The sequence below is a fragment of the Anas acuta genome, chromosome 36 (assembly GCF_963932015.1).
Source record: "Anas acuta chromosome 36, bAnaAcu1.1, whole genome shotgun sequence".
Classification (NCBI taxonomy): Eukaryota; Metazoa; Chordata; class Aves; order Anseriformes; family Anatidae; genus Anas; species Anas acuta.
This window is the reverse complement of record NC_089014.1, coordinates 27,459-42,422: the sequence shown is the minus strand read 5'-3', so window position 1 is coordinate 42,422 and position 14,964 is coordinate 27,459. Positions and strand designations below refer to the sequence as shown.

Below are 14,964 nucleotides of genomic sequence, written 5' to 3'. Positions count from 1 at the left end.
AGGCGGGGAGGCGGTTCGGAAAAGGGGGGAGCTGTTGCATGCAGCAGTTGTTTGGTTCCGTGGTTTGCACGCCGTTGCATGCAGAGGTTCTGCGGTTTGCACATGGTTGCATGCAGTTTTCCTGCTGAGTTTGCATGCAATTGAAAGCACCAGTTTTGCGGCGTTTGCACACGGTTGCATGCAGCAGTTTTGCAGAGTTTGCACATAGTTGCATGCACCAGTGCTTGCATATCTATTTTTTTCCTTCCCTTGCCAGCAGCTGCATGCAGCAGCAGCTTAGTTCCGTGGTTTGCACGCCGTTGCATGCAGAGGTTCTGCGGTTTGCACGCCGTTGCATGCACTTTTTTTTCTGCAGAGGTTGCATGCACCAATTTGGCAGAGCTTGCATGCCACTACATACACTTGTTCTGCAGAATTTGCACGTGATTGCATGTACTTTTCCTGCCAAGTTTGCATGCACTTGAAAGCGCCAGTTTTGCAGAGTTTGCACACAGCTGCATTAAGCAGTTTTGCAGAGTTTGCACGTAGTCGCATGCACCAGTGATTGCAATTTTTTTTTTTTCATGCCAGCAGCTGCAGCTTAGTTCCATGGGTTGCACACCATTGCATGCAGAGGTCCTGCAGTTTGCACATGCTTGCATGTACTTTTATCCTGCAGAGTTTGCATGCAATTGCATGTGCCAATTTGGCAGGGTTTGCATGCCATCACATACACTTGCTCTGCAGAATTTGCACGTGACTGCATGTACTTGTTCTGCAGAGTTTGCATGCAATTGGACACATCCGTTCTGTGGAGTTTGCACACAGTTGCATGCAGCAGTTTTGCAGAGTTTGCACACAGTTGCATGCACCAGATCTGCAGAGTTTGAAACTCATTGCATGCACTTCTTCTGCCAAGTTTGTGTGCGGTTGCATGCAGTAGTTTTGCAGAGTTTGCACACAATTGCATGCACCAATGCTTGCTTTTTTTTTCCCATGCCAGCAGCTGTGTGCACCATCAGTTTAATTCCACAGTTTGCACGCAGTTCTGCAGAGTTTTCACACCATTATCTGCAGAGACACTTGCATTTTTCTCAGAATGCGACCAGTTGCATGCAGCAACAGCTTGGTGCCACATTTTGCACACATCACCGTGCAGCACTGCTTGCATATTTTAGTGCCAGCAGTTGCATGCAGCAGCAGTTTGGTTCTGCAGAGCTTGCAAGCCGTTGCACGCAGCAGTGACTGCATTTTTTGCACGGGTCAAGGCACTTGCAGGGGTTCCCGTTTGCAAGCAGCAGTGTCAAATGTCTGCAAGTGAGGAAGTGTTTGCATGCAGCAATGTAAATTTACTTTTGCTGATTTTTTGCATGGGGAAGCAATCGCATGCAGCAAGTTTAAATCCCCACGAGGGGTCGAGCAGTTGCATGCTGCGGTTCTTTAGGCCTTGCAAACTTTTGCAAGGGGGGAAAAAGTGGCTGCATCAATAATTTGCTGGCATATGGGAAAATTTGCAGAGGGAAAACACCTGGCATGGAATTTGGGGGAAAGCTTTTGCTAGGGAGAAGCAGCCTGCACGCAGCCCCGCCTTTTGGGCACGAGCAAATTTTGCAACACAGAGGAAGAAAATAAGCAAAAAATGGCAAATTTTGGAGCTTTTCTTTCTGCTTTTCCACCCGCCAGCGCTCTCCTGCCCCCCCGACAGCCACTACGAGCTCTGTGCCCGCACTTGTGACCAGACGTGCGCCAGCCTCTCCGCCGGCAGCAGCTGCACCAGCAAATGCTTCGAGGGCTGCCAGTGCGACGAGGGCTTCGTCTTCAACGGGGGCGAGTGCGTCCCCATGGAGTCCTGCGGGTGCATGCACCGCGGCCGCTTCTTCGAGGTGGGTGCTGCTGGGCGCTCACATGGCCCGGTTTGCACTTTGGAGGTGCTGTGGGCGTTTGCATCCTTGCAAAGGGGGTGTTGCAGCATTGCACGCCCAGTGGGTGCTTGCATTTTGCACGGGCAGCTTTGCACTACTGTGGGTGTTTGCAGCCTTTGCAATGCAGAACCCCATTGCATGCTGCATTTCTCTCCTTTTCTTTGCAATTTTTGCAAGTTAGAACCCTGTTGCATGCAGCTCTCCTTATTTTTTGCGCCCTTTGCAAGGGGAAAAACTGTTTGCATGCATCTTTCTCCCAATTTTGCACCCTTTACAAGGCAGAACCCCATTGTATGCTGCATTTCTTTCCTGTTCTCTGCAAACTTTGCAAAGCAGAGCCCTGTTGCGTGCAGCTTTTTTCCCATTTTGCATCCTTTGCAAGGAAAAAATGCTTACACGCATCTTTCTTCCATTTTTGCACCCTCTACAAGGCAGAACTCCATTGCATACTGCATTTATTTAATTTTCTTTGCAATTTTTGCAAGGCAGAACCCTGTTGCATGCAGCTTTCCTCCATTTTTACACCCTTTCCAAAGCAGAACCCTGTTGCATGCAGCTTTTTTTCCTTTTTTTCACCCTTTACAAGGGGAAAAACTGCTTGAATGCATGTTTCTTCCATTTTTGCAGCCTTTGCAAAACAGAACCCCATTGCATGCTGCATTTCTTTCCTTTTCTCTGCACATTTTGCAAGTCAGAATCCTGTTGCATGCAGCTTTTTTTTCCCTTTTTGCACCATTTGCAAGGGAAATAATGCTTACATGCATCTTTCTTCCGTTTTTGCAGCCGTTACAAGGCAGAACCCCATTGTATGCTGCATTTATTTCTTTTTCTCTGCACCTTTAGCAAGTCAGAACCCTGTTGCATGCAGTTTTTTTCCCTTTTTGCACCCTTTGCAAAAGAAAAAATGCTTATATGCATCTTTCTTCCAATTTTGCACCCTTTGCAAGGCAGAACTCCATTGCATACTGCATTTATTTAATTTTCTTTGCAATTTTTGCAAGTCAGAACCCTGTTGCATGTAGCTTTTTTCCTTTTTTTCACCCTTTTTTAGGGGAAAAACTGCTTGCATGCATCTTTCTCCCATTTTTGCACCCTTTACAAGGCAGAACCCCATTGCATGCTGCATTTCTTTCCTTTTCTTTGCAACCTTTGCAAGTCAGACCCCTGTTGCATGCAGCTTTTTCCCATTTTTCCACCCTTTGCAAAGGAAAAAATTTGCTTGCATGCAACTTTCTCCCATTTTTACACCCTTAGCAAGCCAGAACCCTGTTGCATACTTCATTTCTTTCATTTTCTTTGCAATTTTTACAAGGCAGAACGCTGTTGCATGCAGCTTTTTTCCCATTTTGCATTCTTTGCAAGGAAAAAATGCTTATATGCATCTTTCTCCCATTTTTTTCACCCTTTACAAGGCAGAATTCCTTTGCATACTGCATTTCTTTCCTTTTCTTTGCAACCTTTACAAGTCAGACCCCTGTTGCATGCAGCTTTTCCCCATTTTTCCACCCTTTGCAAAGGAAAAAATTTGCTTGCATGCAGCTTTCTCCCATTTTTACACCCTTAGCAAGCCAGAACCCTGTTGCATGCATCTTTTTTTCCTTTTTTCCCACCTTTTGCAAGGGGAAAAAACTGCGTGCATGCATCTTCCTCCCATTTTTGCACCCGTAGCAAGGCAGAACCCCATTGCGTGCTGCATTTTTAACCCTAAAAAAAGGATTTTACCACCCTATCTGCCCCGCAGATCGCCGAGACCATCCTCTCCGCCGACTGCAGCGAGAGGTGCACGTGCCGGGCGGCGGGCGGCATGCTGTGCCAACCGGCCGGCTGCCCCTTCGGCCAAGTCTGCGGCACGCGCGACGGCGTCCGCGGGTGCGTGGAGCAGCCCGGCCGTTGCACCCTGGTCCCCGCCACCCGCTTCACCTCCTTCGACGGGGCCACCGGGGCCACCATGGCCATGGGCAACTACGTGGTGACCTCGCTTTGCAAGCCCGGCCATCCCCAGTGGTTTCGGCTCTTGGTTGACGTCCAGGAGGTTGAGGACCGGCCGGTCGTGGTGGCCCTACATTTCTTCGGTGGTTCGTCTTTCATCACCATCAAGAGGGACAAGAAGATTTGGGTAGGTTGAATCCGCCCCAAAAATCCCCCCCGGTGTCAGCCCGGCAATTCATTGGAACCAAATTTGGTGGGTTTTCCATCAATATTTTGCACGGGGCACCGGTTTCGTGCAAGGCTTCATCCCACCGTCATCAGATCTTCATCCTTCAGCTCATCCCTTTGTTTTTAACCCGAATTTCCTTCTTTCCACCAATTTATTCCAGGAGAAACACCCACGGGTGCCGCTCTTCACCCCACCATCATCGCAAGATGGTCATGGATTGGCCTGTCCCTCCATTTTAACCAAAACCATATTTTTTTTCATTGGTTTATTGCAAGAGGAGGACACCCATGTGGTGTTCTTCATCCCATCATCATCACAGGATTGCCACGCAGCTCTACCGCCCTTAATTTTTCCCAAAATCACCTTCTTTCCTCCAATTTATTGAGGAGGAAACACCCATGGGTGCCATCCTTCATCACAAGATGTCCATGAGTTGGTTTTTCCCTTCATTTTAACCAAATCAATGTCTTTTTCCACCAACATTGCAAGTGAAGGACCACCACATTTTGTCCTTCATCCCACCACCAAGAGATCTCCACTCAGCTGCCCAGCCCTTTATTTTGACCAAAAATGCCTTTTTTTCCATTAATTTGGGGGGCCTGGCCTCCATCCCGGCCAAAATCTCTGGCCGGTTGACCATTTTTGAGGCCAAGAACACCAAATAACTTAACTAAACCCCCTCAAATTTGAGGGATTTCACCCTATTTTAGGCTCCCCAAGAATGGTGGGATGGAAAACCAATTCCTTGAATTTTTCTCCCCAAAATTTGAGGTTAACTCATTGAGGCGTTGTGTTATACCCGCTTCTCTCTCCTTCAGGTCAACGGGGTCCCGGCCTCCATCCTGGCCAAAATCTCTGGCCAGTTGACCATTTTTGAGGCCAAGAACACCACAAAACTCAACTAAACCCCCTCAGATTTGAGGGATTTCACCCTATATTAGGCTCCCCCGGAATGGTGGGAGGGAAAACCAGTTCCTCGACTTTTTCTCCCCAAAATTTGAAATTAACTCATTGAGGCGTCGTGTTCTACCCGCTTCTCCCTCCTTCAGGTCAACGGGGTCCCGGCCTCCATCCCGGCCAAAATCTCCGACCCATTGACCATTTTTGAGGCCAAAAACACCAAATAACTCAACTAAACCCCCTCAAATCAAGGGATTTCACCCTATTTTAGGCCAAGAACACCACATGACTCAACTAAACCCCCTCAAATTTAAGAGATTTCACCTTATTTTAGGCTCCCCAAGAATGGTGGGGAGGGAAAACCAATTCCTCGACTTTTTCTCCCCAAAATTTGAGCTTAACCCATTGAGGCGTTGTGTTCTACCCGCTTCTCTCTCCTTCAGGTCAACGGGGTCCCGGCCTCCATCCCGACCGAAATCTCCGGCCAGTTGACCGTCTACGAGTCCGAAAACACCGTGTGGCTCTCCCAAAAATCCGCCGTCCTCATCGGCCTCAGCCCCGCCAGCGAGGTGACGGTGACGGTCCCCAAGGAGATGAGCAAGCTCCTCTGCGGCCTGTGCGGCAACTACGACGCCGACGCGGCCAACGACCTCCGTGGCCCCGATGGGGTTTTGGTGGCCAACATGGCGGCGGCGATGAAGGCCTGGAGGGCGCCCGACTTCACCCACGTGAGCGTCCCCCACGGGTGACAACGCGGGGAGGCTTTTTTTGGGGAGATTCAGGGTGATATCGGTAGCGGCCTGGTTGCGGCCTGGTTGAGGCCTTGTAGGCCGCAGTGAATGTAGGCCCATGAGTTGGTCAAAACCCTTCAGATTAACCAAAATTGTGCTTTTTTTCTACAAATTTTGGTAGAAGGAAGTAGCAACAGGAGTTGTCCTTCATCCCACCATCATCCTGACCCTTCAGATGAACCAAAATGGCCTTTTTTTCCCCCAATTTGCTGCAGGGGAAGTCCGTAGAACTGCCATCCTCCACCCCCTATCACCAAAAGATATCCATGCAAAATTAACCAAAATTGTCTTTTTTCTCCACCACTTTCATGGAAGGGAAGCACCCGGGTGGGCTGCCCTCACCAGGAGGCGCCAACCCCTTCATTTTGACCAAAATTGTTTGGTTTTCCCCCAGTTTCAAGCATGGCAGATATCCATCCGTGTTGCCAGTAGCCTATCCCTTCAGATTTACCAAAATTGGCTTTTTTTCCACCAGTTTCACACAAAAGAAGCAGTTGTCAGTTATCCTACTAGCAGCAGTCGGCCTTCATAAGTCAGCTCATCCCTTCAGATTAACCAAAAATCATGTTTTTCTCCCCATAAATGTAACACAAGGAAAACCCCCACAGACTGTAGACCATATTAACCAAAATCCTCTTTTCTCCCCCCAGAATCAGGCCCTTTGGGGTTTGCAATGAATGGCTTGGTTCATCAGCACCAGAAGGGGGAAAAATGGGATGAAAGAGCCTAAATTGAGGGGGAAAAAATAAAAAGAGAAGAAAAAGAAAGAGAAAAGGGGGTAAAAAACTGAAAATGAGCAAAAGAACTGAAAAAGGGGTTAATTCATGTGGGTTTTTCTCTCTTTTTTTTTTTTTGACCCAGTGACGCAGAGAAGCAGAAATGTCACGCCTTGCCCCTGAGGCCACCGCCGCCCAGACGCAGCCTAACAAAAGGCCGGCTTTTAACCCAAACCAGGGCTTTTTCTCCCCAGAACTGCAGGGTTTTGTTCTGCAATAAAATGGCTGAAATTAAGGAGAAAAAAAAAAAAAGTATTTTTTTTTAAAAAAGGGACAGGCTTAGGGTAAAAGGGGGTTGGGTGGAGGGGGGGGGGGGGACCCGGATGCCTGGGTCCCCTGCCAGCCCTTTGGTGCCCCAGGCACCTCCTGTCCCCCCCCCCCCAGGTGTCCCCGTCCCCCCCCCCCCTCAGTCAATATTTCCCGTCACGGCCACCACGTCATTGTCACCTCCCGTGTCATTGTCACCTCCCTGCCCATGGCCCCAGGGCACCCCCTTGGGGGTGGGGGGGGGGGCACCCGGACATCTGGGTCCCCTTGGAGGGGGTGGCACGTATGTCCCCTGGGGGGGGGGTGACAATTTGGTCCCTCGGGGGGGGGTGACACCCAGATGTGTGGGTCCCCTGGGAGGGGGGGGTGGCACTTGGGGACCCTGGGGGGTGACAATTTGGTCCCCTGGGGGGGGTGACACCCGGACACTGGGATCCCCTTGGAGGGGGGGGGGTGGCACCTGGGTCCCCTGGGGGGTGACAATTTCGTCCCCTGGGGGGGTGACACCTGGGTCCCCCGGGGGGGGGGTGGCCACGTGTCCCTGTCCCCCCCCCCCCAGTCCCGGATGCGTCCCCAGTGCCAGGAGGGATACTGGGAACCGCCACTGGCATCGCCCCGGGCCACCACTGTCCCTCCCAGTATGTCCCAGTTGGCTCCGGTTCCCACCCCCCCAGTTAACCCCAGGGTGTCCTGGCTACATCCCAGTTATCCCCCAGTTTGTCCCAGTCCACTCCCAGTTATCCCCCAGTTTGTCTCAGTCCACTCCCAGTTATCCCCCAGATTGTCCCAGTTCACGCCCAGTGCCCCCCCCCCCAGTGACCCATGCTCTTTCATTATGTCCCAGTCCTCCCAGTACATCCCAGTGATCCTCAGTAGCCCCAGTTCCTCTAAGTCACCCCCCCCAGTATGTCCCAGTTCCACCCCCCTCTATGTATCCAGTGCCTCCCAGTACATCCCAGCCCTCCCAATATGTCCCAATTCACCCCTCCAGTGTCACCCCCAGTGCCCCCAGTCCCTCCCAGTATATCCCAGTCCCTCACAGCACCCCCTCCAGTCCTCCCAGTCCCTCCCAGTCCCCCCCCCAACACAGTGTCCCCAATCCACCCTAGTGCCCCCCCTCCCTTTTGGCTCCCCCAGTCCCTCCCAGTACATCCCAGTGTCCCCAGTGCCGTGGGAACGGAGGCGGAACCGCCCCAGGGCTCTGGGAGGTGCCCCCCCCGTGTCCCCCCCCCCTCCCTTGTCCCTGTCCCTTGTCCCCGTCCCCTCCCAGGGGATAAATCAGCTCCGGGCCACCCCAGTGGGCACCAGCGGCACCATGGCACCCGGGTGAGTGGGGACACTGGGGGGGGGACATTGGGGACGGGGGGGGACAGGGACACCCATGGGGACGAGGTCACCCATGGGGTCACCCTTAGGGACAGGGACACCCATGGGGACAAGGACACCCATGGGAATGGGGACACCCTTGGGGATGGGGACACTTTTGGGGACAGGGACTCCCATGGGGACAAGGACACCCTTGGGGACAGGGACACCCATGGGGACAAGGACACCCATGAGGACACTTTTGGGGACAGGGACACCCATGGGAATGGGGACACCCTTGGGGTCACCCTTAGGGACAGGGACACCCTTGGGGTCACCCTTAGGGATGGGGACACCCATGGGGACAGGGTCACCTTGGGGACAGGGACACCCATGGGGACAAGGACACCCATGGGGACACCTGTGGGGATGGGGACACCCATGGGACAGGGACACCCTTGGGGATGGGGTCACTTTTGGGGACAGGGACACCCATGGGACAGGGACACCCTTGGGGATGGGGACACCTTGGGGATGGGGACACCCATGGGGTCACCCTTAGGGACAGGGACACCCATGGGGACAAGGACACCCATGAGGACACTTTTGGGGACAGGGACACCCACGGGGATTGGGACACACAGGGGACAGGGACACCCTTGGGGTCACCCTTAGGGATGGGGACACCCATGGGGACACCCACGGGGACAGGGACACCCATGGGGACACCTGTGGGGATGGGGACACTTTTGGGGACGGGGACACTTTTGGGGACAGGGACACCCATGGGGACAGGGACACCCTTTGGGACACCCACAGGGACAGGGACACCCATGGGGACAAGGACACCCCTGGGGACAGGGACACCCTTGGGGACACCCCTGGGGACAAGGACACCCTTGGGGACACCCTCGGAACCGCCCCCACCCAGGTCCAGGCAGATGAAGGCTGCCCCCGTCCTCCTCCTCCTCCTCCTCGGCCACACGGGTGAGTGCGGGGGGACCCTGGGGACATTGGGGGGGGACACCCTGGGGACATGGGGGGGCACCCTGGGGACATGGGGGGGGCACCCTGGGGACATGGGGGGGCACCCTGGGGACATGGGGGGCACCCATGGGGCACCCATGGGGTGTGGGAGGGTCCCAGGCCCATCTGGGGGGATACTGGGAGGTTTTAAAGCCATACTGGGAAGTCTCAGTGTCATACTGGGAGGTTCCAGAGCCATACTGGGAGGTCTTAAAGCCATACTGGGAGGTTTTAAAGCCATACTGGGAGGTCCCAGTGTCATACTGGGAGGTCCCACAGCCATACTGGGAGGTTTTAAAGCCATACTGGGAAGTCCCAGTGTCATACTGGGAGGTCCCACAGCCATACTGGGAGGTTTTAAAGCCACACTGGGAGGTCCCAGTGTCATACCGGGAGGTCTTAAAGCCATACTGGGAGGTCCGAAGCCCATACTGGGATGGTCCCGAGGTGACACTGGATGTCTCAAACCCATACTGGGGGGTCCCAGGGTGACACTGGGGGTCCCAAACCCATACTGGGATGGTCCCAGTGTAACACTGGATGTCCCAAACCCATACTGGGGAGTCAAGTGGTTACACTGGGAGTCCCAACCCCATACTGGGATGTTCCCAAGGCGACCCTGGGGGTCCCAAACCCATACTGGGGGGTCCCTAACCCATACTGGGATGGTCCCAGTGTAACACTGGATGTCCCAAATCCATACTGGGGAGTCAAGTGATTACACTGGGGATCCCAACGCCATACTGGGATGGTCCCAAGATGACCCTGGGGGTCCCAAATCCATACTGGGGGGTCCCAAACCCATACTGGGATGGTCCCAGTGTAACAACGGATGTCCCAAACCCATACTGGGATGGTCCCAAGGTGACCCTGGGGGTCCCAAATCCATACTGGGGGGTCCCGAACCCATACTGGGATGGTTCCAGTGTAACACTGGATGTCCCAACCCCATACTGGGGAGTCAAGAGGTTACACTGGGGGTCCCAACCGCATACTGGGATGGTCCCAAGGTGACACTGGATGTCCCAAACCCATACTGGGATGATCCCAGGTGACCCTGGGGATCCCAACCCCATACTGGGATGGTCCCAAGGTGACCCTGGGGGTCCCAAATCCATACTGGGGGGTCCCAAACCCATACTGGGATGGTCCCAGTGTAACACTGGATGTCCCAAATCCATACTGGGGAGTCAATTGATTACAGTGGGGGTCCCAACCCCATACTGGGATGGTCCTGGAGTGGCACTGGATGTCCCAAACCCATACTGGGAGGTCCCAAGGTGACCCTGGGGGTCCCAAATCCATACTGGGGGGTCCCAAACCCATACTGGGATGGTCCCAGTGTAACACTGGATGTCCCAAATCCATACTGGGATGGTACCAAGGTGACACTAGAAGTCCCAACCCCATACTGGGATGTTCCCAGGATGATACTGGTGGGTCCCAACCCCATACTGGTTGGTCCAAGGGTGGATTTGGGGGTCCCAAACCTATACTGGGTGGTTCTGGGGTGACATTGGATGTCCCAAACCCCATACTGGGATGGTCCCAAGGTGACACTGGATGTCCCAAACCCATACTGGGGAGTCAAGTGGTTACACTGGGAGTCCCAACCCCATACTGGGATGTTCCTGGGGTGACACTGGGGGTCCCAAATCCATACTGGGGGGTCCCAAACCCATACTGGGATGGTCCCAGTGTAACACTGGATGTCCCAAACCCATACTGGGGAGTCAAGTGGTTACACTGGGGGTCCCAATCCCATACTGGGATGATCCCAGGTGACACTGGGGGTCCCAAATCCATACTGGGGGGTCCCAAACCCATACTGGGATGGTCCCAGTGTAACACTGGATGTCCCATATCCATACTGGGATGGTACCAAGGTGACACTAGAAGTCCCAACCCCATACTGGGATGTTCCCAGGATGATACTGGTGGGTCCCAACCCCATACTGGTTGGTCCAAGGGTGGATTTGGGGGTCCCAAACCTATACTGGGTGGTTCTGGGGTGACACTGGATGACCCAAACCCATACTGGGATGGTCCCAGTGTAACACTGGATGTCCCAAATCCATACTGGGGAGCCAAGTGATTACACTGGGGATCCCAACCCCATACTGGGATGTTCCCAAGATGATACCGGTGATCCTGGGCCACCCCCCCCGGCCCACTCCCAAATTTTTTTTGGGGTCCCCCCAGGTGGGCGCCCCACGAGCGAGCTGCTCTACCCCTTCGGGCCCGAGGAGGGGGACGCGGCCACCCCCCGCGAGGACGACGGCATGAGCCCCGAAATCCCGCTGTGGGAAACCTTCTCCTTCTACGGGGTGCCCCACCGCTCCCTCTACGTGAGTTTCGGGGCATTTTGGGAAAGGGGGGGGGGGGCGCTCGAGGGGGTGGGGGTTGGGGACACCAATGGGGACATGGTTGGGGACACCATGGGTGGGACACTGTGGTTTTGGGTCATGGTGGTTGATGATGTCATGGGTTGGAGGCGCTGTGGTTGGGGACATCATGGTTGGGGACATCATGGTTGGGGACATCGTGGTTGGGGACATCGTGGTTGGGGACACCATGGTTGATGACGTCATGAGTTGGGGATGTCATGGTTGGGGACATCGTGGTTGGGGACATTGTGGTTGGGGACATTGTGGTTGGGGACATTGTGGTTGGGGACATCATGGGTTTGGTCCGTCATGGTTGATGACGTCATGAGTTGGGGATGCTATGGTTGGGGACACCATGGTTGGGGACATCGCAGTTGGGGACATTATGGGTTTGGTCCGTCATAGTTGATGACGTCATGAGTTGGGGACACTATGGTTGGGGACACCATTGGTGGGGACACCATGGGTTTGGGTCATCGTGGTTGATGACATCATGGGTTGGAGGCGCCATGGTTGGGGACACCATGGGTTTGGTGCGTCATGGTTGATGATGTCATGAGTTGGTGACACCATGGTTGATGACATCATGAGTTGGAGCCACCATTAGTTGGGGACACCATGTTTGGGGACACCGTGGTTGGGGACATCGTGGTTGGGGACACCATGGCTTTGGTCCATCATGGTTGATGACATCATGAGTTGGAGACACCATGGTTGGGGACACCATGAGTTGGGGACACCATGGTTGATGACACCATGAGTTTGGGTCATCGTGGTTGATGACATCATGAGTTTGGGCCACCATGGGTTGGGGACACCATGGGTTGGGCCATCATGGTTGATGACATCATGAGTTAGGGTCACCATGGTTGGGGACACCATGGGTGGGGACATCATGGTTGGGGACATTATGGGTTTGGTCCACCACGGTTGATGACGTCATGAGTTGGAGCCACCATGGTTGGGGACATCATGGTTGGGGACATCGTGGTTGATGACATCATGAGTTGGTGACACCACGGGTTGGGGACACCATGGTTGGGGACACCATGGTTGATGACATCATGAGTTTGGGTCATCGTGGCTGATGACATCATGGGTTGGAGCCACTAGGGGTTGGGGACACCATGGTTGGGGACATCATGGTTGGGGACATTATGGTTGGGGACACCATGAGTTTGGGCCACCATGGTTGGTGACACCATGAGTTTGGGTCATCGTGGTTGATGATATCATGAGTTGGAGGTGCCATGGTTGAGGACACCATGGTTGGGGACATCGTGGTTGGGGACATCGTGTTTGGTGGCACCATGGTTGGGGACATCATGGTTGGGGTCATCATGGTTGGGGACACCATGTGTTGGGGGACACCACGGTTGGGGACACCATGAGTTTGGGCCATCGTGGTTGATGACATCATGGGTTGGGGTTGCCATGGTTGGGGACACCATGGTTGGGTCCTCCATGAGTTGGGGACACCATGGGGTTGGTGACATCATGAGTTCAGGCCACCATGGTTGATGACATCATGGTTGGGGACACCATGGTTGGGGACATCGTGGTTGGGGACACCATGAGCTTGGGCCACCATGGGTGACGACATCATGAGTTGGTGACACCATGGATTGGGGACACCATGGGTAGGAGCCACCATGGGTTGGGGACACCGTGGTTGGGGTCATCATGGTTGATGCCACCATGGGTTGGTGACACCATGAGTTGGTGACACCATGGCTTGGGGCCACCACGGTTGTAGCCACCACATCTAGAGACACCCTAACTGGTGGCCACCACGCTTGACCACCCCCCCACCGTTGTCCCCCACCGTCACCGAGTGCCACCACGCCTGGTCCCCCGCCCCCCCCCCCCACCCAGTGGGTGCCACCAGCCGACTGTCCCCTCTGTCCCCTCCCCCGCAGGTGAACAACAACGGGTGGTTTCCTTCGGGACGGGGTCTCCGAATTCACCCCCAACCCCTTCCCGTTGCCCGGCCACCGTCCCTTCGTGGCCCCGTACTGGGCCGACGTGGACACCAGACTGGGAGGGGACGTTTTTTACCGGCAAACGCGGTCCCCGGAGCTCCTGGCCCGCCTGACCCGCGAGCTGGCCCCCGCCGTGCCCCCTCCGAGGAAGCCCCCAGACCCACCTGGGCTTTCGTGGCCACCTGGGACCGCGTGTCTTCTTCGGAGCCGCCTCGGATAAGGTGGGGACCGGGGGTTGGGACAATGGGGACAATGGGGACAATGGGGACGAGGAGGGGATGAAAAGGGTGGGGTGAGAGGGGGAGTGGGGAGGGGGTGGGGGGGTGGGGGTGGGGGGGCGTCAGGGTGGGGTGAGGGACACGGATGGAAATGAGGCTGGATGTAGGACACGGTGACAGGGTGACATGGTAACACGGTGACGCGGTGACACCAGGGTGACAGGGTGACACGGTAACAGGGTGACACAATGACACAGTGACAGGGTGACAGGGTGACACAGTGACATGGTGACATAGTGACAGGGTGACAGGGTGACACAGTCACAGTGGTGACAGGGTGACATGGTGAGAGGGTGACACAGTGACAGGGTGACAGGGTGACATGGTGAAACGGTGACACGATGACAGGGTGACAGGGTGACACGGTGACAGGGTGACAGGGTGACATGGTGAAACGGTGACACGATGACAGGGTGACAGGGTGACATGGTGATAGGGTGACACGGTGACAGGGCGACACAGTGACATGGTGACATGGTGACACGGTGACACAATGACAGGGTGACAGGGTGACAGGGTGACATGGTAACACGTGACATAGTGACGCGGTGACACCAGGGTGACAGGGTGACACGGTAATAGGGTGACATGGTAACAGGGTGACGGGGTGACACGGTGACAGGGTGACAGGGTGACACGGTGATGAGGTGACAGGGTGACACAGTGACACGGTGATGGTGACATGGTGACAGGGTGACACAGTGACAGGGTGACAAGGTGACACGGTGACACGATGACACAGTGACATGGTGACATGGTGACAGGATGACACGGTGACACGGTGACGCGGTGACACGGTGACAGGGTGACATGGTGACAGGGTGACACGGTAATAGGGTGACACGGTCACAGGGTGACAGGGTGACACAGTGACACAGTAATAGAGTGACACAGTGACAGGGTGACACAGTGACAGGGTGACACGGTGACAGGGGTGACACGGTGACACGGTGACAAGGTGACACAATGACACGATGACACAGTGACAGGGTGACACCAGGGTGACACGGTGACACAGTGACATAGTGACATGGTGACATGGTGACACGGTGACAGGGTGACACGGTGACATGGTGACAAGGTGCCACTTGTCCCCCCAGGTGAACACCTTCCAGGCCGTGCTGGCCACCGACGGTGTCACCTCCTTCATCATGCTCAACTACGGGGACATCCAGTGGACCACCGGCATCGCA

General features: G+C 54.8%; 2 protein-coding genes and 1 long non-coding RNA gene across 5 annotated transcripts in view; all 3 read left to right on the top strand.

The window, feature by feature from the left end:
* FCGBP (Fc gamma binding protein) overlaps positions 1 to 6,784 on the top strand; it is a 31,032-nt gene extending 24,248 nt beyond the window's left edge. Inside the window, exons 18-21 of one of the 3 annotated variants that reach the window (XM_068664672.1) lie at positions 1,663 to 1,862; positions 3,643 to 4,017; positions 5,403 to 5,687; positions 6,612 to 6,784. In XM_068664672.1, coding sequence (XP_068520773.1) covers positions 1,663 to 1,862; positions 3,643 to 4,017; positions 5,403 to 5,687; positions 6,612 to 6,614 — 863 coding nt within the window. In that variant the 3' untranslated portion in view covers positions 6,615 to 6,784. Of the gene's footprint in view, positions 1 to 1,662; positions 1,863 to 3,642; positions 4,018 to 4,877; positions 4,980 to 5,108; positions 5,376 to 5,402; positions 5,688 to 6,611 lie in introns of those variants that run through there. The other 2 variants (XM_068664674.1, XM_068664673.1) reach the window with 2 other exon arrangements.
* Positions 2 to 1,656, top strand: LOC137846662 (uncharacterized). The gene is made up of 3 exons (XR_011090596.1): positions 2 to 311; positions 616 to 806; positions 842 to 1,656. It is a non-coding gene; the product is annotated as an uncharacterized lncRNA (long non-coding RNA).
* Positions 6,785 to 9,028: 2,244 nt separating the features above from the next.
* Positions 9,029 to 13,775, top strand: LOC137846671 (sushi, nidogen and EGF-like domain-containing protein 1). The gene is made up of 3 exons (XM_068664734.1): positions 9,029 to 9,085; positions 11,327 to 11,472; positions 13,431 to 13,775. Exons 1-3 carry the CDS (start codon positions 9,040 to 9,042, stop codon positions 13,773 to 13,775), a joined length of 537 nt encoding a protein of 178 aa, XP_068520835.1. The 5' UTR covers positions 9,029 to 9,039.
* The last annotated feature ends 1,189 nt before the right edge of the window (positions 13,776 to 14,964 follow it).